General features: G+C 40.6%; 1 protein-coding gene across 2 annotated transcripts in view; it reads right to left on the reverse strand.

Annotated features, from left to right (window-relative positions):
• SGK3 (serum/glucocorticoid regulated kinase family member 3) overlaps positions 1-19,994 on the reverse strand; it is a 44,015-nt gene extending 24,021 nt beyond the window's left edge. Inside the window, exons 1-5 of one of the 2 annotated variants that reach the window (XM_072151785.1) lie at positions 19,751-19,994; positions 5,260-5,454; positions 3,329-3,412; positions 2,801-2,873; positions 837-912 (exon numbers count right to left, since the gene is read on the reverse strand). In XM_072151785.1, coding sequence (XP_072007886.1) covers positions 837-912; positions 2,801-2,873; positions 3,329-3,412; positions 5,260-5,337 — 311 coding nt within the window. In that variant the 5' untranslated portion in view covers positions 5,338-5,454; positions 19,751-19,994. Of the gene's footprint in view, positions 1-836; positions 913-2,800; positions 2,874-3,328; positions 3,413-5,259; positions 5,455-19,099; positions 19,167-19,750 lie in introns of those variants that run through there. The other variant, XM_072151786.1, reaches the window with a different exon arrangement.
• Positions 19,995-24,014: the final 4,020 nt, after the last annotated feature.

Raw genomic sequence — 24,014 nt, forward strand, 5'->3', positions numbered from 1 at the left:
TCAGTATGCTATCCATTTTTTTTAATAGCATACAAATCCAAGCGTATTCAATATGGACTACATGGATAACACATTTCTGCTTTTTTTGCAGAAATGCAATGTAATGCTGTCATTTCGGTATAATGGCTACATTCACACTTCACTTTTTGTATATGCCAGGAAAGGTGACAGTCTCTACAGAGATCTATACTGGCGGTATACGTCATATATTATGTAAAATGCATAAAATTCCATCCTGCTGTCTCTGGCTAAGCAATGGTCAGTGGAGGCCATTGTAGCAGTTCTGCATCTTCCTCTAGCCTCCGCTGAGAGTATATGTTGCTCAGCAGGAGAGAGGTCCCCAACAATGTTAATTTCCATATAAGGACAATGACATCACTGGGAAACACCCTGAACGTCAGCATCAGCAATTCACTGGCTGGTGCCAATGTTCACTCCTCCCGCATTAAAGGGGATGGAGAAGGCACGGGGACACATTCTTTTGTGGCTCTTTAGAACAAAATGACATGGAATAAAAGTTATTTGTCTCGAGTGGTGGCAGCATTAATATACATAAAGGCATCATTGCAACATTATTACACTCCACTAAGGGATAAGGTTTAAGGAGGAGATCCATGGTAACAGGTTCCCTTTAATCCACATGCTGAAGGTAAATAGAAGGTCTGTCCCTATTTCATCAACAGGAGATTACTATGCACATCAACACATTTCTATATAAGCCAACATCAAAATTCTGTTTTTACAAAGCAGTTGAACAAAACAACTATATTCCAGAAAAAAAATAAAAATAATAATGCTTCCAGGCATTCTGTGTGCTTATGACAACATGTACTTACTGGCTGCACAGTTCTGTATGCTGGAGTAAATTCTGGATGAATTCATTCAGCCCTGCTCGTCTCTGCTGTAGAAAATCTGAAATATATAGATATAGGAAGCCATAACTGGTAGAAGCCACATAGTACATTCATGGTTTTATAATTTTCCAGTAGCAAATCTGTATCCTATACAAATGCACCTGGACTTATATTACATGGTCCTATGTATCATTTACACAGGAGGTCTGTCATAGGATTACTTTTGCAGAACACTGCATTTCCAGTGCTTCTCCACTGCCAGTAATTTAGTACTGGTTGCTACAGAATTTGCAATACAACCTAACATCTATTTGCTGTCAATCAGCCAAGGGACACCCACCAGAAATATGACTGTGCAATTAAGGTTAATAACTAGAGATGAGCGAGTATACTCGTCCGAGCATAATGCTCGTTCGAGTATTAAGGTACTCGAAACGGCTCGTTGCTCGGACGAGTATTTCCCCTGCTCGAGATCGAGCATTTAATTAAAAAAACAAACACAGTGAAGAACAATGAAGAATAGAATAAAAACAGTGAACACAGGATCATTTAAGTGAAAAGGACAGGGAAAAACACAGTGAAGAATAGATTACAGATGTTCGGCACATCTGCTTACTTGTCGGAAGATACGCGCGGAACGGCAGCAGGGAGACATCGGGCAGCACGGGGGAGACATCGGGCAGCACGGGGGAGACATCGGGCAGCACGGGGGAGACATCGGGCAGCACGGGGGAGACATCGGGCAGCACGGGGAGACATCGGGCAGCACGGGGGAGACATCGGGCAGCACGGGGGAGACATCGGGCAGCACGGGGGAGACATCGGGCAGCACGGGGGAGACATCGGGCAGCACGGGGAGACTTCAGTGGAAGAAGAGGAGCGATCCCGGGACAGCGTATCACCCCGACAAGTAAGCAGATGTGCCAAACATCTGTAATCTATTCTTCACTGTGTTTTTCACTGCGTTTTTCACTTAAATGATCCTGTGTTCATTGTTTTTATTCTATTCTTCACTGTTCTTCACATCTGTTAACTTGTCGCTAGATAATATACGCGCGGAACAGTGAAGAATAGATTGCAGATGTTTGCATACATCTGCTAACTTATCAGAAGACATTCTTTTTCAATTAAATAACACATTTTATTCCTGAACCATGGTCCCTTTGAAAAATGCTCGGGTCTCCCATTGACTTCAATGGGGCTCGTTATTCGAGACGAGCACTCGAGCATCTGGAAAAGTTTGTCTCGAATAACGAGCACCCGAGCATTTTAGTGCTCGCTCATCTCTATTAATAACCATTCTCCTAATCAATTGGGTTTTGCTATATACATTATATATATATTATGACCATATGAAGACAGTCTAAATCCTTATTTGTTAGAAAATCCCTACTCACTAGAAGCTGGTAGCAAGTTTTTAAAGGGGGTGTAAACTTACACAAACAATAACTTTTTGTTTCAGCAAATAATTGATAAGTCAAGTGATGTCACACAGGTGCATGGGTACTTAATTTAATATTGACCTTCAAACTGGTCGAAATTTTTTTTACCCCTTGCTGCACTGTTGAGCCTTATTTATGAAGTGTCAGCGTCACAATATTGGTGCTTTTCCCGACACTCACAACTTGCTCTTTTTTGGGCGCAAAATTGTGGCGCCGCTTTTGAATCTGACACTTTTCTAGTGCATCTAATTTTCCAAATTGTTTGGTGGCACGATTAGACCAGTTGATAGCTGGTCTATTTCACTTTCATGAATGGGGGGACTGTTCTTAACACTATTTGTGCGCCAAGTGATTAATCCCTTACGCCACAAACATAAATCCCACTGAAAATTATATCACGCTTCCTGCGCCCAATTCGATAAATGCCTGCCAGGGTGAGCACTCACAGACACAGGATATGTACCTGGTTTATTGTATACAAGAAATAAAATAACTTTTGCTCACCTGGATCAAAATTATCTCCAAAGATTCTCTTGGCAGGTATCTTCAGGTTTATAGCTGGAAATTGTTTTCTAAGCTAAGAGAGTAATAAAAGATAAGAGGATAGTTACAGAGATAAGCTCAGAACCATATCTGGTTATAGTGCTTGCTATAATAATACATTTAATCTTATGTTTACACATAACTATTCTGTAAAATAGGACATGAGCTCATAGTACAGAGATGCTACACGTCTCCCTTTGCATTGTGGCAATTGGTTTTTAGAAGAGGACAATGTAGATCTACATACTATAGATGTATCAGTGGTGCGGCCATATACACATCAGCTTGCTACATGATGTAATAAAATATGCCGTAAAGTAAAATAGAGATTTTATGAAAACAATGCTATTTCAAGTAGGAGCCAGGCCAGTAGCAGAGGGTTGGTTTCCACACATACAAAGAATTGGGACATTTAAGGAACGACCCATTGTAATCACAATGTTATTTTTCATTGAAAGTTGACAGTGAATACATCACAATGACACTTACCGTGTTATACAATTTATCAAACTCTGCATATCGTCTAAAGACAAACCACTCACTTCTTCCAACAGAAACTAAAACTTTGTAAACCTGTAAAACACAAGAACACCTATTGAGTCCTATAGAAGAAGATATTACTTCTTTAGTGATTCAAAGTTATTTATAAGTTGAGTAAGGACACAACACAGGTCAAGATAAGGTTCAGATAAGGGTTTAATCTTAGCGGCTTCCCTTGAAGGGTTCTTCAGGATTTATTTTTGTTATGACCCGAAGTGGAAGATAAAAACAAACAAACTGTAAGTTATTCTCAAATCTCTGGTGCTCTGATCCAGCATGACTTCCCCCTCACCGCCAGCCTCAGTGGGGACTGAAACAATACAGGCTGCCGGTGATGTGCTGGACCACATTGCTAGTTAGAGGCAAGTAAAAGTTCTTATTTTTACACAGCCAGGGCCAGTGATCCTGGACAACCCCTTTAACCAATCCTTCTCAGAGCACTATAAAGTGGAAAAGGCTCTTTGCATACAGATAAGGGCCAAACATAGATCCATGCAGCCAAAACAGAATGAAAATGTCAATGTGTCAATGAATCGCATGACACATGACCACAGCATGAGGGGGAGGAAGAAACAATAGGCACAGAAACTACTTACAAACACAGAATACCAACTCAAGCTTGTCTATATGCTGGGAGTGAAGTAGGAGTGCTGCTGTCTTGTCTAAATAGTTTATAGTGGATGTAGTTCGTTTTGGATGGCGTGACATACAGTATGTTCCCTACATCTATATACTTAGAATACACTTTTAATGCAAACCTATTAAGTTTCTGAGAATTACTGCAGGCTGCACCTTTACAGGCATATGGAGACTGAAACAACATGCATGCTCTGCTGGAAATTCTGAGAATGAAATATGGAAAACCTCGGTGCTACCTTGTAAGGCAGTTCCCTATACATTAAAGGAAATCTACCATTAAAACAAGCATGATAAATCAGGGGAACTTACTAATAGATACAGGCACCGTGACTGTCGTCACAGGTCATCAAGTGCTCTGGTTGGCATTATCAAGGCCCATCCATGCTGAGGATTCATAGACGGTTATCCTTACCCTTTCCGCTGTTCTCACAGCACTTCCGCCCTCCTGCCTGATGTAATCTCACTTCAGCAGAGGAAGTTTTACAACACAGCAGGAGGGGGAAGTGCTTCATGCACACTGTAAGGCCTCATGCTTACGGAACATAGCTGGGAGGAGGGGGGGGTGATCACTCCTTCCCCCTCCACAGAAAGCCAAGCGGCCATCTTGCTTGGTCAATGTGCACTGAGACACTAAGCTCCCTGCACCGTGACTGGGCATTACAGACCTCTATGGCGGTCGTGATATGGCCACAAATGTTGGGGTCAGATTTTGGCCCCCATAAAAGTTGTGTGCATGAAGCGTAACAGCACTTCTGTCCACCGTGCTCTGCAATTTCTGACACTACTGTACTATTGAATGGTGGTTCAATCATTGATCAGCCTGTTATCTCCAAGCTTGTGGATAGGGGAAACCTTGCAAATTTGGTACAACCCTTTTAAAAGAGAGCTGGGTGTCAATCTTAAGGATAGGTCATTCACATCAAATCAGTGAGTGTCCAAAATCCAGAGCTCCACCACTCATCTGCTCCAGAAGTTACACAGGGAAGAAATGTTTCACAATATTCTGTTGTGTACTACACGTTGCCACTCAACAAAATATGCAGAATATCCCCTTGTGACATATCCGGGACTGATTAGGATACTGTGACTAGGAAGCTGGAAGAGTTGAGAAGTGCAAACTGCCAATAATAAAAAAAAAATAGCATCATTGCATAGAACAGATTATATATGTACCGTAGATATTAGAAAACTGAAATATTATTGCAATTCAATTCGCTCAATTCCAGGAGACTTGTACTCACTGTGAATCTTTTTTTCTTTTCTCGATGTTCGTCATGGCTGGGAATACGCACACTAGGACAGTTTATCTTCCGTTCCATTGTTTACAGCCTTGTACCAAAGTGGTATTCTCTATTGTTTTTCTGGTTTTAAACATATATATGTTTGAGAAGTCATAAACTCCTGTATTTAAAGTGCAATTCTGTCCATCTTGAAAACTGTAGAAGAAAGACAAAACAAAACAAACTGTGGTTACTTATCTGCTAGGCCTCATGGACTACTTTTTAACTATTGTTTGTCCTGTACAAGCCCTACTAGACTTGCCAACTATCCTACGTTTCTTAATATTGCTAATATGTTAGTAATACATATTTATAAAAAAAAATGTTTTTCAAATCAGTTATAGCTTTAAAAAGGGGTTTCCAGGGGTAGATAGCCAGGGGCCGATGGAGACTGCCATTGGCCCAGGGTTGTATATTAATTATGGGCCCCATCACAAGTTGAAAGTTTTTATAATGGTTAAACATTTTCTGCTTACACACAGTACCAAAACCAAGTTTCATGCGGAAGGAGGAGGGTCCCTGGAGAATCTGTTAGGGCTTTTGTATAGATTTGTGTTGAGAGATGGCACACATGCAAGAGAATTGCTGTGCTGGGGATCCTTCTCTTTTCTATCTCACCAACTCCTAAATTTGGCACTTTGGATGATCATGCCCCCCCCCCTCATAAGCCTTTAGCCCTTGAAGGCCTCCCAAACTACTCGTATTATAATCTGCTATTGCTAATAGCCCATCCTTTGACAAGCCCAATATTATTCTTGATATCTCCACTGAAAATGAGATTAAAAGGAAACCATAAGGATTCACGTGAGACATACTGAATAGTATGCAAACCAAACCCATTAATATGATTTGAAAAAAAAATTAAATCCCGATATCAATTATTTCAGCAGATGTAACAAACGGAGGTAGGGGTAGTAGCAAAGCATTTCCTGGCCACTGCACTGCATAAACTATGTGGCCTTCCCATTAAAAAAATTCCCTTTATAAATACTATGGAATATATGGGAATCACACTAATCCAAAGAATAAATCCGTCCAGTCCCATTAATTATGGGGTGCTAGTTTGCCATGTTTCTCCTACTTCTCCCAAGATACACCCCTAGAATGTCTCAGTTCATCTGTGGTTAAATAATTTGCAGCCATTTCAGTGGAAATGGCTGCAGTGGTGTCTCGAAACTGTGGACAAATCGTCATATTGTTTGAATTTTCTAAAAATGTGAAAATTTTACAATTGGTGTCTGGCAAGCCGAAAAACAGTGTAATTATTTTTGGTCTTGTTTTGTAAAAATGGCGATTGACATCTTTAATCTGTTATTTTTACTAATAGACTACTGTATCGGTTCGTGGAGTTTCACATGTAACACACACACACCTAAAACAGGACTGCAATGATCCCTTTGTAGGTGTAGTAAATGAAAATTTTATCTATGAAATGTATGCAAAACATTCTACACCAATTCTCTCTGCCTTCAGGGCAGAACAAGTATTTATCTGTAGGCAATTTCATCAAAAATTATTATTTTTTTTTAATTTTTGTAATAAGAGCAGCAGATAACACATTTACAAACCTATGGTCTATTGGCAGAGTCAACAATCTCTAGAACTTATTAGCAATGTATACATAAGGGTTTCCCTATTAACACTGCACTTTGCTCTAACCAACTTCCCCCAAAAGTAAAGATCTAACAATTTGTTGTGATCTCGTACAAATATGGTACCTTAATGCAATATTAATAAATGAGGCTTAGTGTCACGTATGTAAACTGGTAAGAATGGACTACAAAGTCTACTGCAGATGGTGTAAAGTCTGTCAGTGGATATCTTCCTTCTACCTATCTGAGCTTTTACTAGCAATTTAGGTTAAAAAGTTGTTCATCAGATAACCATCTATTGTCTCTGGACAGCTGTAAAAACTAGAGGACATGAAAGCATAAAATTCTTAAAGTTGAGACTTTTTTTTTTTTTTTACTGAAAAGATGTTCTGGTGGCAGGTTCTCTTAATTGTTAAAGCTATTGTCAGAACAGAATTTGGGAAAATATCTCAAATAAATATTGAAAAGTTGTAAAAAATAAAAAAAATAATATAATATAATATATACATACAACCAGTAACAGACCGCTCAGCACAAATTAGTAAAAGGCCGATTAAAATCTCATGTTTATGGATCGATGAACAGAAAGTAAAACATAAGTAAAAACCAAAAACACAGCTGACACAGGAACTGAATCAGAGAAAAATCCCTTTCATTTAATACAAATTGATATCATCGATATTTAATACCGGGAATCCACAGTGATTATGAAATTGAAATGATCATATTTTGCAATCACATATTATTGCAGCTTAGAATCGCCTATGGAGGTTTCTTGGAACAGAATGTCATTTCAATTATAAAATGTATTCCCCCACTGCACAGCAAGTTCTCCCTTTTACATCTCAGTAAGGATTGCAAAATCACATTCCCCCAGCACAGTGTGGTCAGTGGAGAAGTATATTAGAAGCATCTTATGGCTTGGAGACCATGCATATAGCATAAATCTTCATATATACATTACTCACAAAAAGTTATAGATATTTGGCTTGTGGGTGACATTTAAGGATGATCCTAAATTGCACTTAACTTTACATTTGAACTTTATGTCAATTGATGTGGTTTAACAAGGAGATCAATGGCAAAAACATTGAATTGCCCAAATAAATTAGTATTGATATTTAAACAGTCCTCCTCATCATCCTGTTCACATTTTAACATCATGAGGCCAAGATAATACCCATCATCAGGAAAAAAACAGTGGTAAACCGGCACGACACGATAGACTTCACATGGGTACGATGCCAATATTTTCTTCTTTATTAGTTAAAACGTCACGTACATGAGGATACAGATAGGTTGACGCGTTAAGATTAAGACGGTTCCCGTCGAAACGCGTCAACCTATCTGTATCCTCATGTACGTGACGTTTTAACTAATAAAGAAGAAAATATTGGCATCGTACCCATGTGAAGTCTATCGTGTCGTGCTGGTTTACCACTGTTTTTTCCTGTTCACGCTATATGGCTATGGATTAATTTTTTCCGAGCACCAGGAGACCTCCACAGAGTGTGTACAGCCAAGACGGTCTGAAGGTTGGGTGAGCCGGCTTTACCTTTTTACCTTTTTCTACGCAGTAGTAAAGGTTTTACTTCTCATTGTTTGTTCAATACCCATCATCAGTACTTCGCCATTGTGAGGCTGTAAACCGGATGTTCTCGGACGGAAGTGGCCACTGAGGAGTTACAGTGTGTAGTCAATACAGAACTGACCTACACTTTGTGAATGGCACAATGACAAGCTCATACTACCTGAATTACATAAATGTTCCAGTCCTGGGTCCTCTGTGTGAACACAGGCCTAGTTTCATCTTAGGACAACAATATGCCACCTCATCGAGATCATAAGGTAAAGACTAGCGACCTCAAATGGAGCGGCCATCACTTTCTCCTAGCCTGAATCCCATTGAAATCCTAGGGGAAAATGACCATATAGAGACTTGTAACTTTACCTCAGAAACCCCAAAGACCTGATGGCTGTCCCTTGGGGACAGTAGGATGCCTCCTCAGCAGGCTTTTATGAGCAGCACAAGATGTCAGTGTCAAGCTGTATTTGTTGCTCCTGGTCACATGCAAATTATTGAGCCATTGAGCATTTTTGTGGGATATATCCAGCGCCATGATTGGCTTTTGTTTCAATAAATTGTTTGAGATGACAACAGCATTGCATTACATGTTTCTACCTAAATAACAAACTTAAAATATATATAATATGAATGTAGCATTTTTTAGTTTTTCCATAAATTTCTCCAAAATCCAAATACAGTATCTAATTTTGTGTGATTAGTGTATATAAAATCAAAAACTCATTTTATTGGTGTACTAACTAATCTAGAATGCACCTCCACTGAACACTGTTCTACTAAAACCCTTCCAGAGCTTTGTTCAAGACAATTGAGCATCGGTCCACAATGTTCATCTAATGTACTTGGCCAAGGTATTCAGAGTCTGATGCTAATAACCACTAATGATCATCCAACTGGAAGGTACACAGAATGCTCCTTCTTTAGTTCTTTCCTATTAGTGGTGAACAGTCCCTTTGTGGATGTGAAACTGAAAAAGGAATCAAGAAGCGTGACATGGGATTTACCCAAGCAGAAGTCGGCTCACACTGAGTTACCTAAAACCAGGGGTCATTATATAGCATTTATTATTGTAGTTTGTTTTCAATCATTGGCCTTCTGTTTGGTTACAATACAGAAAATTGTGATGCCACAGAGCCAAAAATTAACAATATAATGTCAGCCTCTAAATTCAACATTGTAAACTAAAGTTTAGAAAAGATTTTCTACAGATGTCATATTATGAAATGGTTATTTTTTTTTACTATTGCACTTTGCTGGCTTATCTATATACTGTATATTCATAACAGGATTAAATATTGAAAAAAAAGACGAACTATCAAGTGGTTCACTAGAGTACAAAGCCTTGTAACGGACTCAATTCTGACTACAGAGAAGGTTTAAATTGACTGATCCATCCCTGTACAGAATTAAGAATGCAGAAGACAACCCCTCGCCCAATATCCTGAGAAGAGTGTCTGATTGAGAAGTATACTGTAGTAAAACCTCTAAAAGTAAACAACCCCAAATTCTAATGAAAAGAAGTCTCTTGGGAAAGGCTGTTGCAAATATTGTCAAAAGAAAAAATTCAAAATCAGATCACCACAGCCACCGGAAGGCAGTCCATCTGACATCTCAGTGCTCAGCAGTAAGTTAAACATTTTTTCGTTCTTTGTTAGATTGTTTAAATTGAAGCATATATGTGAAAGGGCATAGCATTCCCACACGTTTCAACTCGTGTGGGTATGCTATGCCCCATCATATGTAAGCTGCATTTTAAACAAAGGAGGAAGATTTTTTTTATGCCAATGAACACCTTGTTATGTGCTGGTGGAAACATTTTGGTTTTGATGCAAATAATGTCAGTATACCGTACATAATAAAGTAAAACCTCTAAGTGAAGCTGCACTATATTGATTAACCTTATGGGAGAACAGGGGCTTTCGGAAAAGAGAAAACAATTTTGTAAATGATCCAAAATATTGGCACTTTTTTTTTTTGGAGTAAACTAAGCCAACTAATAGGAGGTGCAAAGTGAGCTAGACTGTCTTGAACTATGCTAGATTTATCATTCAGCACTTATAAATTTGCAGGATATGGCTGCAAAAGTTTTCAGCCCATGGAAACTGACTAGTATGTTGGTCTGGTCCCACTGACTCAACACATTGCATAAGACGGGAGTCCGTGCATCACACAGCGTTATGATGCAAAGACTCACTATGTGACGGCCAAACTGAAGCATCGGTACTGTAAAAGCTAACAGTTTAGCCGTCTAACAGGGAGTCCTTGCATAATATTTATGTTTGATGCAGAAAATCCCATTCTGTGCAATGTCTTCAGTTTGTGGGATCAGACAAACATACGGGTCTTTTTCCACTGGCTGAACCAGTTTGTCTGCAGTCGGACCTTAGATTGTCTAGTCTAACTTTGCACTTAAAATTTTAATTTTAGACACTTTTAATTAAACTGCTCCAATGAAATCTAAATAAACACATAAAAATGTCCGTAACCAATGCAGTGAGATTTAACAAACATGATTGTTAATTCTCTATATAAATGAGTTACATTTCAAACATGTGCCAGCCTACTGAAGAACAACTTCATACACTCATTTCTAGAAAATTTCTTAATTTCCTATTGTCTATGAAAAATATGCTCCTTCAGATAAGAAAAGAAAGATGCAAAATGTTAAAATAAAATAAATTTCCTTTCCCAAAAGCAAATCACATTGGCCAAATCTACTATATCAACAAACAAGTCTCTGTTCTCAGATTGATGTTGAATAATTTGCAGATTCTTGGCAAAGATACAACACAATTTGTTTTAAAGAGGGTCTTTGTTTTCCAATAAATTAATGCCAGTCTTTGAATGATGCCCAATGCCATTCAGGCAACAAAGCATAACATAGCTGTCACATTGAGAACAAAAGAGTAATTTAATTTCACTAAAAAATGAAGGAATATTATACATTCAGTCCTTGAGCACAGCCTCATACTGATCATCCCATGGTTGGATATGAAAATCAAACATTCCTTGTGTACATAATGTAGCAGTGGAATCACATGCCACATACTAACAAGAAGAAAACTGAATTACATAATTAAAGGGGTCTCCTGACAATCAACCAACGACTACACACAAAAACTTCACTGTGCATTTGGTCTCCAATTGTATTTTTGTGTACAAAATCTGAAATTATTTTATTTTGTAAATGTGTTTATATATCAGATTATAGAAAATTGTTAAAATTAGGTTCATGCCTTAACCCATATCCTTCAGGAAAGTATAATTAGCAGTTAATTAAAGCTTAGTGACATAAAATTACAGCACTGCAACCGTGCCAAATATTCCAGCGCCATAGCTACGTGCGTCGCCAATATTGTACAGTCACTACTCAACATTCACCACCAGATTCAGAGATAACCCTGATTCCAGTAGATAATAATTCCTTTATTTATATAGCGCGCATAGATTATGCAGCACTACACAGGAGCTTGCCAAATCATTCCGTGTTCCTAATGGGGCTCCCAATCTAATCAACCTACTAGTATGTTTTGGCTTGCGGGAGGAAACCAGAGAACTGGGAGAAAACCCACACAAACACAAAGAGAACACACAAACTCTTTACAGATGTTGACCTTGGGACTTGAACCCAGGTCCCCAGCGATGCAAGGCTGTAATGCTAACCACTAAGCCACCTTACTTAACCCATCAGATCAGGTGATCAATACTGGTTACACTACACAAGTTTGAAAAGATGTGGTTCATTCTCTCTCCACCTCAGTCACTTGTGATGAGATGGATATCTGGCAACTCTAGCAGCTGCGATCAGGAGCCACCATGCTGTTATGTAAATATTTGAGATTTATCTGTAGGCACATTCCTTGGGACAGTTCTATATCTGTCTTTGAAGCTCCGCTGCTCATCAGATTCATTAAAGTGTCTTTGGCCCTTTAATAAATGTCCTAATGCTGCGATTTTTATTTCAAAAAAGGTGCAAAAAGCACCAAAAGTCACAGCACATAAACCAGCAGGGGGGTTGAGTGACTCTGCAATTTTTTACAAAAGTCGCAAGTCATGAATCTGGCTTTGCACAGTGTTGCTTTAGCAGTAGTTCTAGGTTTACGCCAATTTAGTGTTGGAAATAGCCCTGTGCGACTTGAGAAATGAAAAGTCACAAAAAACAGCAAAACCAATGATAAATCTCCCCCAATACGTCCAGTTCAGCAGTTCTACGCATGTGCCAGGAAATCCTGCTTACACGCAGAGCTTTTTTTGTGGGAACTCATGTTTTACTGAAGAATCCCATGCTAAAATGTCTAAAATACTGCAATACAGGAGTATTCAAGTAATAAAAGCATCAAGCAATAGCATGTTCAAGGACATTTGTGAGAAAAATCTTTTTTTAAGTTCTAACACCATTTGTCATAGAACTAATGAAAATAAATAACCAAGAAGAAGAAGAAGAAATTCTTTCCAAAATATTTTACCAATAAAAACTTTAGTTCACCCCACAAAAACAAACAAACTCATGGCGTTTATTTCACTCCCAGTTTGTCTTGGTCACATTGATTTCTGGTCATCTTATTACAGTTGATAACCTAATAAAATGGTATAAAAGATGCATAAAGCCTCAGGTCATTATCTAAAAAAGAAATGGAAAGCTATTACAATATATCCGGGAACACAGCACGGGCGCTTCACGTTTGTCCAGCATGGAATTATTGCGGAATGCATTCCTGGCAATCTGTTACACAAGGGAAATTTCTGGCTTCATTTCATGTTGTTCTGACTCCAGGAATGGGACATTGCATTTTCAGCACACTATAAAAGTCATGTTTCTAAGCCGATGTCAAATTCCATTGAATTCAGTACAAATCTTTAGAGGAAACATTGTAGGGAACTCAGGAAGGGACCGATTTCCCTGAAAGCGGATGTAAAGCTGAGGTTGTGTCGATTTCATGACTCCCCTTTCTGGTTCAGGGACATTTATTTGTAGCAGGCTGCTGAGTGACTAGAATATTTCTGTAATAATCATCTAGGGATTAGTCACTACTAAAGGGTAGAACAAGGGCACAGATGGGTGACCAAAGTAACTTCTTTGGAAATACCTCCAAATTCAAATGCTACTATAGGCTAGGGACTCACATTGCCAATTACAGCCACAAAAAAAAACAAAACAAAAAAACAATAAGAATAAAAACACAGCCTGTGCAAAGCTTTTCAGTATGGGGTTTCTCCAGGGCAGGGTGCAAAGGTGAATTCTGCACTTAGAAGCTGTACTAATGAATGATATACTGCAGATCCTAAACCTATAGTATCCAGTAAATATTTTTTTTTTTTGCTTCAAGTCATTGTATAATAACACACGTGGGACTTTAAGAAAAGCTCCAGCTAACCCGAAACGTTAATCATGTATCCCCAGCCCCTCTGTAAGGGTGGACTCACATTGGCGTTTCTTTTCACATCAGTGATTTTTCACTGAACCGATTTTGACTTATTGTCGCTGACATGTGAAATAGCCTATTGAAAATAATGGTTCAGTAAGGCATCAGTTAAAAAAAAACAAACAAAAAACACTGAAGCCAGGAAGATATACTCAATATGTATGTGTAAATAAGCCAAAATGGGTTCAGTGAAAAAAAAAATCACTGATGTAAAAAACAAAAACGACAAAAAAAATAAACACACCAATGTGAAACCACTCTCAGGCTACATTCACACCACGTTATACAGAATGTACCCCTAGATGAATCCTGGCAGACGGAGGCATCCCTTTGCCTCCACCTGACCAGTATACAGTACGTAGCATCCTGCAGGAAACACAGGGTGGAAAGATGTAGTAAGCCCAGCCTTTCCATCCTGCTCCCTCCTGCTGAACAACCGATACCCGCAGTGGAGGCCATAACAGCATAGGCCGCGGTCACACGTACCGCTAGGCGTCCGTCATAACGCAACGCTAGCGCACAGGGGAAACGCATGCGATTGTTAAGCGGACGCCTAGCGGTACGTGTGACCGCGGCCTTATGGGGGACGGATGCAACAATATTGCATCCACCTTTGTATACTAGGGGAAGTCTCCAGTGTTATCCATATATAAGAAAAGTTACAATACTGGCAGAAACACCATGAACATTAGAAGCAACCAATCACCTCCCACATTTAGAGGTTGGAACCGGAAGATGTACCCCATTGTATGATCATATAGTAGGATATGAACGAGCCTGGGAATCCACCGGACTTACATACAGCCAAGGGCTAAACATGGTGTTAAAGGAACACTCCAGTCACAGACGATTCAATGAATTATACCTTGTGCAGGGCCTGAAGGGGGAGGAGGATGACTGAGGTTCTAGGAATACAATGAAAAGGAGTCCCGCTCCTCCCTTCAGGCCCTGCACCATTGTTGTTTAGAGGTCACATAGCATGTTGTTTAGTCCCATGGCATGTAGGTTCTTGAAAGTTTCCATCTTCACATATTGATTGCCTTTGCATGGTATGAGCTTTTTGTAGGAGTAAATAACATTTTTACTTTCATTATGGAACAATTTCAGTTTTCTATTTTCTTAGTTAAAATACAGCATAGTGCAAAGTTTAATCTTTAGCTTTGCCATTTACAGATCAAAGGTGAATTACAGTTTCGGTTTCTAATTTAGATATATAAAGAGACACTAGTAGGTTAGAGAGTGTGTGTGTGTAACAAAACTAAAAAGTTACACTGCAAACAACGTTTCCGTAGCGTACAAGAAATCTGACTGCACAGAAATGAATCATTATGCCAAATATTGTCCCCACGCCATATACAGTAGGTATTCTTCATTCATACCTGTCCAAACAGAGTTAATGCAACCAGTTTTTGTTTTGGCAACTGCTCAGTAACCCAGAAAAATACTGAAACACAGCTGTACAAATGGCCACATGAATGAAACGCTCCTCTGCTGAGTCATAGCTGAGCAGGCAACATCCTCATGAACACATGGTGCCTATGACAAGATAGTGCTGAGTCTCTGCTAAAACTCTTAAGAGATAGAAGCTCACTTGTCGTCTTTGCTCTTAGTCAGGCCTTATCAAGATATTCTGTGCCGAATTTCTGTGTTGAAAATCCATTCGGTAACTTCAAAAGAGGTTTTCCGGCTTCTACAAAACTGTGCAACACTTTTTGGGTCAGGGAGCCTGGCAGCTGGCCCGGGGGAGACTATAGCAGAAAACTCCTTCCGATCACACCTAATTTAAGTAGGTCCGACCTTGCTGAGACTGTTCCTATATTTACTAAGGGGCTGGAAAACCTTATTAGATAAAGATTATTTAAAACACCAGTATTTCCCCCAGGATGTTATTCAGTACAGCGGTATCCTCCAAAAAAGTACAGTGCACATGACGCCATGTTATGTTCTCTTGTACTATTGATTTATGCAAAGTCAGTTGAGAGTTGAGCTTAGACAACGTGTTTCCACCTCCTGATATATTCCTGGCAGAATGGGCATTATTCCCGGGCACACTGTGCACCACGTTCAGTTCTACACTAGGTCCGGTCCAAACCTAGCGGAGGCCATAGCTAGGGCCCAGGCAGAGTGGCCGCCAATCCACACTTGCCCATGCGTTTTTGAGGGCGAAAACGTCACAACTTGTGGCTCCGTGTTGGGAGTTGCTACTAAATCACAACTTGTACACTGGTATTGTGGCATACAAACCATGATAAATCCCCTCCCCCACAATATACTTAAAGGACATCCATCACCACAATCAAAAACTGTATGCAAATGAGCCCGAGGAGCTCCAGGCTCCATTAACACCTATGGGTGATGCCACACAAGGCGTTATGATCCGTTTTTTAAGCATGCGTTTCAGTTTGTTTAAAACGCATCTGTTTTTGACCGTTTACATTAGTGTCTAGCAGCTTCGAATTACAGTTTAGGGTGCAGTCACATGTCGCCTCTAACACATGCGTTTCAAAAAGCCTTGCACCAGAGATTTGCATAACTAAACAGTTGTTAAAATTTGAGTTTACAAAACGACAGTTAATGCGATATTAACACGTTTTTAATTAGGCAAATCTCTCACAGGGTGGTGTATTGTGTTTTGTACCTATTAAGATAAACGGGTAATAAGCAGCCAAACATATGGTAAACGGTCAAAAACAGATGCGTTTTAAAAACCCTTGGTCCTTTTGCATATGCGTTTCCAGTGAATCTCTTCTTATTGGTAACCAGCACCCGGTGTTTTGTATTGTTTAAATTCAAGACACCAGGTGCTGGTTATTGATCACATGCGTTTTGCTGGAGACACATATGCGATTAAGCTCATCCCCCATTTGCTAGCGGAACATGCATGCATTTCAAAACGCATCACAAGCGGCTCATGTGCCCTCACCATAAACCTCCCTGGGTGGCTTAAGCAGTAGAATGATATTGGTTGACAAGAAGAGCGAACATATAGGGGGCATACATCATTTACTTTTTGGTAAAGAAAAAGTAACAAAGTTTTGTGCACATGGAAGTTTTTTGCAGTCCTTTCCACTTTCCTGGGCGAGTAAAGGGTGGGTAGAAGGCCATTTGCCTACGCTCAAGTTAACATTTTTCACACCATAAAATTAACACCGCCAATAACTCCAGTCCCGTGCAGTTAATCAAAAGTCGCAACGCAGGTTGCAATGTCCCCTATTTTCTTTATGCATTTCTGTGAAAATATAAAATTAAAAGGCAAGCCTCAGCCACAAATGGTTGAAATGAAAAAACGCATTACCATAACTTTGTTTTAAATCCAATTAAAAAGGACTTATAGCTGGTGAGGAGCTTGTATGGTAGCATGGTCTTTCTATTAGTAAGGAATAATTATTTGGCTTTTATTTCAAAGGCATTATACCTATAATGATTACCAGGGCCATAGATACTGAATATACAGTGGTGCTAGGATAAAAAGGAAACATGAGAGCTACAATGGCCCAGGTTTATTAAAGCCTTTGGGGGACATTTACTATGGCGTTTCCGCCAGTTTTGTGGCGCTCTCACCGCATGTTCTGCTCTCCAAACTATCTATTAGCTGGCTTTTTCCAGCTAAAAAAAAAATGACTTTTCCGCCTGCTATGACTCTTCTCCTAAAAGGGGCATGGCTTTGGCGGAGTGGAAACACAATTAATATGTGTCGCAGCCATTTTTGGGTGCGGTAAACTGGCGGAAAGTAGACCAAAAGAAATTTTTGCACTTAATGGAAGTTCTGGTGCTTAGTCTGAGTTTGTCCGATGGAATGCCTGATGTGTTAAAGGTGCACCAAAAAAAAAAAGTTTGTGGAAGATTAATAAAGAACACGTGCCACATTCTACAATTTTGGCGTCCCCTGCATACTCTAAAGGCAAATTGCACATAGTGCAGGCTGCACTACTTTTGATAAAATGCGGGCCACTAAGTGTCTGTTTCACTGCCTTAGTATTTAAACATGGCCATGTTTAGAACGAGTAACTTTATAACTACGGAAATGAAAATTCTACAGTAAAGCTTTATTATACCAGGGGATTATATTAAGAGTGCGGTCACACGTTCCGCTAGCACTGTGCTACGCAGTGGTAGGGTATGGGGGTGGGCATCAGCCCGCTGTAATTCACATTTCTAAGGAAAAGCAAGCGATTGGTAACCAGAACCCGGTGTCTTGCACAGTTTTAATGCAAGACACCAGGTTCTGGGTCGGATTGTTATTTTACTTTGGAGCCCAGCAACTTTTACTTAAGGTGCATTCACACGTTGCGTTTTGATTACATTTTGAGATGCAGTACAAGGGCTTCTCCCATGATCACATGTCGAGGTGACATTGCACACGTGATCACTGGGAAAGCCCTTGGATTGTGTTTCAAAACGCAACCTTAGTTATACTTCTCAAAGACAGAATGGGCTGTCGCTTTATTGATTGGTAAAGTACTGAGCTATCAGGGATCAGATATTCATCCCCTATTCAGTGGATACATGATAAAAACCATTGTTGGACTGCCCTTATAGAACAACAAAATCTGATATTAACTTCCCAGTGGGATTTGACCACTAGTACTCCCTATCCTACACAGCAAAAGTCCTGTACACTGCACATTACTATAACAGGACCCATAGTGATCAGTAATAAGTGGAGGTGTGACATATACTAACATTTCATAACATTTGTGAAAAAAAAACCTTTAAGAATTTGAGAAATGTGCTCCATACCTTTTCCGGTCATAGTCAGACATGTGGATACAAACCCCTTCACATGCCAGACACATTATACTTGATCTACATTTGTTGTAGTCTGTTATGAAACTATTTTACTATGCAATGTGAACTGATCAAACATTTCCGCCCCTGCTTGCAGTAATAAAAACTCCCAATTACGGATTGTAACCCGGCGTCTTTGTGCCAGGGAGTAAACATCTTCCACTTCCAGTGACATCATATACCACTACAGGAATCCCCAGCTCCTGACTCTTAAAGGCAGAATACATCAGGGGATTCCTGAGCCCATGACAGGCACAAGGCTTCCACAATCAACAGACTGGATAACCGTACAAATAATAAACCCTATTATACATCATATTCATATACAACGCTCATACCAGATATCCAGTACCAACAAAAATATAAACCCCCACTAAACAGAATTTTAAACAAGAAAAAAGTTCTATCAATACCTTGTACCAGATATAGGATCAAATCAGCAGTTTTTGGGTTTGTAGAAAGGGAAGTAGATGTTCGCAGGCAAAGTCTGTCATAGGACCTATATCCAGTATACAAGACCCTCTTACATTATATCTGTAAATGCTGTGATGTTCAGAGGAACAAGTAACACAAAGCGACCAAGAAAGAGACAAATTTGCTACATTTTATACTAGCAGCAGGACGGATACATGCGCCTAAGGGATAATGTATACATTTCACTCTATATAGACACTTATTATAACAAGGCAGCGAGTATTATCACCTATAGTTACTAGCAGCAGGACGGATACATGTGACCTAGGGATAATGTATACATTTCACACTATATAGACACTTATTATAACAAGGCAGCGAGTATTATAACACTTCTTCCCTTTATACTGTAATTATTATGTGCTTTTTAGATTGTTGTAACTTTTCCACTAAACCTCTCTCCCACCCTGGAAGCTGCACATTTCTTCTCCACCCACCAACATAACTTTTCTGACTAGTAGTAAATCACCCTCCCCCGTCTGATATCAGGAGCAGCTCCTTAAGTTTCTGAGTTTGGTAAAGTTGTGTTAATCCAAGTTCCACGCTTCTCCCAATCCTGACTTTCCAGGGTGAATCGGATGAGTACATACCATGCAGGCGCCCTGTGTGTGAGGTTTGAACTCTGTCTTCCTTTTTCCTGGGCTTCCAGCAATGTGTTTACAAGTGTCTTTTCTGACGTGTCAGCAGAGCTCCTCCTGTGAGCAGGCTGAGCCATCAGATGAGAGCTCCCACTCTATTAGTGCTGCCTGCTCTATGCACTCAGACATTGCATGTTTCCTGTTTGACTTCTCCATGTCCAGGAAGTTTCAACTAAGGAATATAAAACCTGTCAGGAATTTCACGTTAACTCTTTGCGCCACAGAAATTCCAAGAATTCATATCCAAATCTTTAAGGAAAAGTAACCACGAAACCAACCGAAAGGAGATCAACAAGATGATAAGACTAGATCTGAAAGTGATCCATTTCCACACATGTGGTAGAATAGCAAAACTGCTGCATTAGGAAACAGGAACCTGTGTCTGGAGGGTTACAACAGTCTAATCGCAGAGAAGAGGGAAGTGGTCAATTCAGGGGAAATAAATCATCATCTGGAGCTTTAGGCCGGCGCCACACAGGGCGCTTTGTCTGCGCTTGCAAACGCAAACAAAGTCGCGCCCACCGGTCGCAAAACACCGGCGGCTCGTTCCCGATCGCAGACGTTTCCATAGAAACGCCGATGCGATCGAGCCGAGGTCCGCCCCGGTGGCCGCGACTTTGTCTGCGTTTGCGTTTGCAAGCGCAGACAAAGCGCCCTGCGTTTTTAACGATCTGAAAACGCACTAACTAAAAACGGCCAAAAAACGGCCTAAAAACGCCATGTGTGTCTTCACCCAAAGGGCACGTTCACAGGTTCCGCTAGCGTCGCGTTCATAACGCAACGCTAGCGCAAAGGGGGGCGGGGCTCGGGCCGATCGCATATGCGTTTGCCGGGAACCGCATGCAACTGATAACCCGGAAACGCTCTGGAAACGCATGCGTTTTTGTCCGGTTTCCGAATTTGCGCATGCGGTTTTATCGATCTGAAAACGCACTAACTAAAAACGGTCCAAAAACGGCCTAAAAACGCCACGGCCTAAAAACGCCACGTGTGTCTTCACCCTTAGTGTCTTAACTTGGGGTTTTCAAACTTGGGGTTTTGCACAAACAGCAACAAACAAATTCAGAGACACAGCTGCATGCAATTACTGCACATTGAGGGCGCGTTCACACGTTCCGCTAGCGCCGCGTTCATAACGCGACGCTAGCGCACAGGGGGCGGAGTTTGGGGCGATCGCATATGCGTTTCCAGAGAAATGCATGCGATCGGGTTATTAATCGCATGCGTTTCCCGGGAAACGCATATGCGATCGGCCCGAGCCCCGCCCACTGTGCGCTAGCATTGCGTTATGAACGCGATGATAGTGGAACGTGTGAACGTGCCCTTTGGGTGAAGACACACATGGCGTTTTTAGGCCGTTTTTAGTTAGTGCGTTTTCAGATAGTTAAAAATGCATGCGTTAAAAAACGCATCCGTTTTTTTAAAAACGCAATGTATGTAAGCACCATGTGTGAATGCAGGTCAAGGTCCAGCTCCCACCCTCGTTTTTGCTTCCTTTCTACCGTTTCTGTTTAGAATGGATGGATAACAAACTTGTTTTTTCCCATTGATTTTGATGGATTTGCAATAGTGTTTTACATCTTACGTTTTTACACCCTTCCATTATGTAAGCAAATAGTTGGATGCAAACTACTGAGCAGCTTTTTCTTCAGAAGTAAGGGTCCGTTCCCTCCTGTGTTCTGGCTTCAGTTTTGCAGTTTCTGTTTAAAAACTGAAAAATAACTGATTGTTTTTTTCCATCGATTTCAATGGACTTGCAATGTGCATCATAGTGCGCACCAGCTGGCAGAGCGCATGGACGCGTCTCTGCCGGCTGTTATAGCAGAGAAAAGAAAGAAGAGGAGCCGCGGGGAAGGGAGCATCGGGGGCACTGGAAGGTGAGTATGTACATTTATTTTTTTTTTAGACTTATGTATAAGCCAAGGTGGGGTTTTTCGGCACATTTTTTTGTGCTGAAAAAGTTGGCTTATACACGAGTATATACAGTATTTGTTAAAAACACCTGATACTTTGCTTTTAACCCCTTTTGATCACTTTTTAAAGAATTTTAAAATATTTTTTGAAATGGCAAAAAAGTGCCATTTTCGACTTTGGGCGCTATTTTCCATTACAGGGTTAAACGCTGTGAAAAACGGTTATTATATTGTGATAGAATGGGCATTTTTGGACGCAATATCTGAGGTGTTTTTGATTTTTACTGTTTACTTATATTTATATCAGTTCTAGGGAAGGGGGTGATTTGAATTTTTAGGGTTTTTTATTATTACATATTTTTTTTACTTTTTTTTATTTTTACTATTTTTCAGACTCCCTAGGGCAGTGGTGGCGAACCTATGGCACGGGTGCCAGAGGTGGCACTCCGAGCCCTCTCTGTGGGCACTCAAGCCATTACCAGAGAGGACTCAAGGTATCTTCCTGAAGTCCCAGACAGCCCAGGACTTGCTGTGCACAGAGATATTTTAAAGTGACAGTGCTACCTGGGACTATTTTCTGCTTTGTTGGTGTCCTCAGGGTGCTGATATGAATGAAAGTTGTGACAGAGCAGGGAGTATACATTTCTGTGGTGGCACTTTGCGATAATTAAGTGGGTTTTGGTTGTAGTTTGGGCACTCGGTCTCTAAAAGGTTCGCCATCACTGCCATAGGGTACTTTAACCCTAGGTTGTCTGATCGATCCTATCATATACTGCCATACTACAGTATGGCAGTATATGGGGATTTTACTCCGCATTCATTACAATGTGCTGAGCACAATGTAATAAAGGGGTTAAAATGAGACACCCTCGGGTCTTCGGAAGACCCAAGGCTGTCATGGCGATGGATCGCCGCTCCCCGATGACAGGAAGTGACGATCCGATGACAGGAAGTGCGATCTACCGAGGCTCCCCGCCGTGCACTACAATACATGTGATCGCACCCTCAGGCTTAAAACCAAAGCTGCCAACCGTCCCAGATTCGACAGGACAGTCCCGGTTATTGAGCTCAACTGTCCCGCCATCCCAAGCAGTTGGGAGAAAGTCCCGGATAGTCTCGCCTCCTGGTCAGCTCCTGCTGCCTCCCCAAGTCTCTTCTATGCGCCATAGCAGAGATGAGTGGAGGTAGCTCCTCCCCTAGCTGACACCACCCCCCTCCTCCTTGGGGATGGGGGGGGGGTTGTCCACAGAACGGGGGCCTATAATGGGGGTCAGCAAGGTTGATATTATACTATGTTGAGAGTGGGGCAAGTGGAGGGTCAATGGGCATAGTTTCTGAGAAAAGGGGAGTGGCTTAGTAAAACCCACAAGCGAGTCAGATGCGAGTCTGACGCATCAAACTCGCATCATGTGCTTGCAGGAATTGTATCAGGTTGCTCCATCATTTATCCAGACCATTTTTTATAATGAACAAGCTTTGATTTAGCATTTCAGAGTTTCAATGCGACCTGTAGTGGCCAAAGCAGAGAAATACAATGAAAAAGTAACATGGCTTTAAAATAATGAAACATGAAATCTAACTAATACTAACGGAACTGTCTGTAACAAGAGAGGTATTTGTAGATTTGTTGAACAATTGTCTTTAACTGTTTCACACTGCCATGGTCATTCCATAAATTGCAAGCTGTGCAGGGACTCCTTGCATCACATATCGCTATAATGCAAGGAGTCCTGTCCCCAGCACTGTGGTTGGTCCAAGGACACTGCTTTGTCTGTGATTCACGGGCCAACCACAGCAATGTGCGGGAGCCCGTATACAACTGAATTGTGTCTAAAAAAATAAATGTACATGCCGCTGAAACAACCATCATGATTACAGAGTGCAATAGTTTCATCATCCGATAGCAGCTAGAGGCAGAAGTCTGGATTCAAAGAAAGTTTTTGCACTTTGTCAGGGCAGTGCAGGGCGCGCCAGATTCATTCATTTAGCATTGCTTTTAGTAAATGTGGGCCATTCTGTATGTTCAAGTTCCAAATGAGAATAAAATATATAAAATAAATTCCAAGGGATTAAAACAATTTAAAATACCTTTGAACTTTTACAAAATGCTAATTAGAGTGCATCCAAACATCCAGTTTTTGAAGCCAAAAGCCGATGTGGATCATAACAGTGAAGAACATCATTATGGGTGTATTCACATGTGGCATTTGCATTGTGCTTACAAGCACATTGCAAATGCCCAGGGGCAGAGCTGAGCCTGATCGCATCAGTGTTTCCAGTAAATCGCATGATATTGGTAACCA

The sequence above is a fragment of the Engystomops pustulosus genome, chromosome 5 (genome assembly GCF_040894005.1).
Source record: "Engystomops pustulosus chromosome 5, aEngPut4.maternal, whole genome shotgun sequence".
NCBI classification, from domain to species: Eukaryota; Metazoa; Chordata; class Amphibia; order Anura; family Leptodactylidae; genus Engystomops; species Engystomops pustulosus.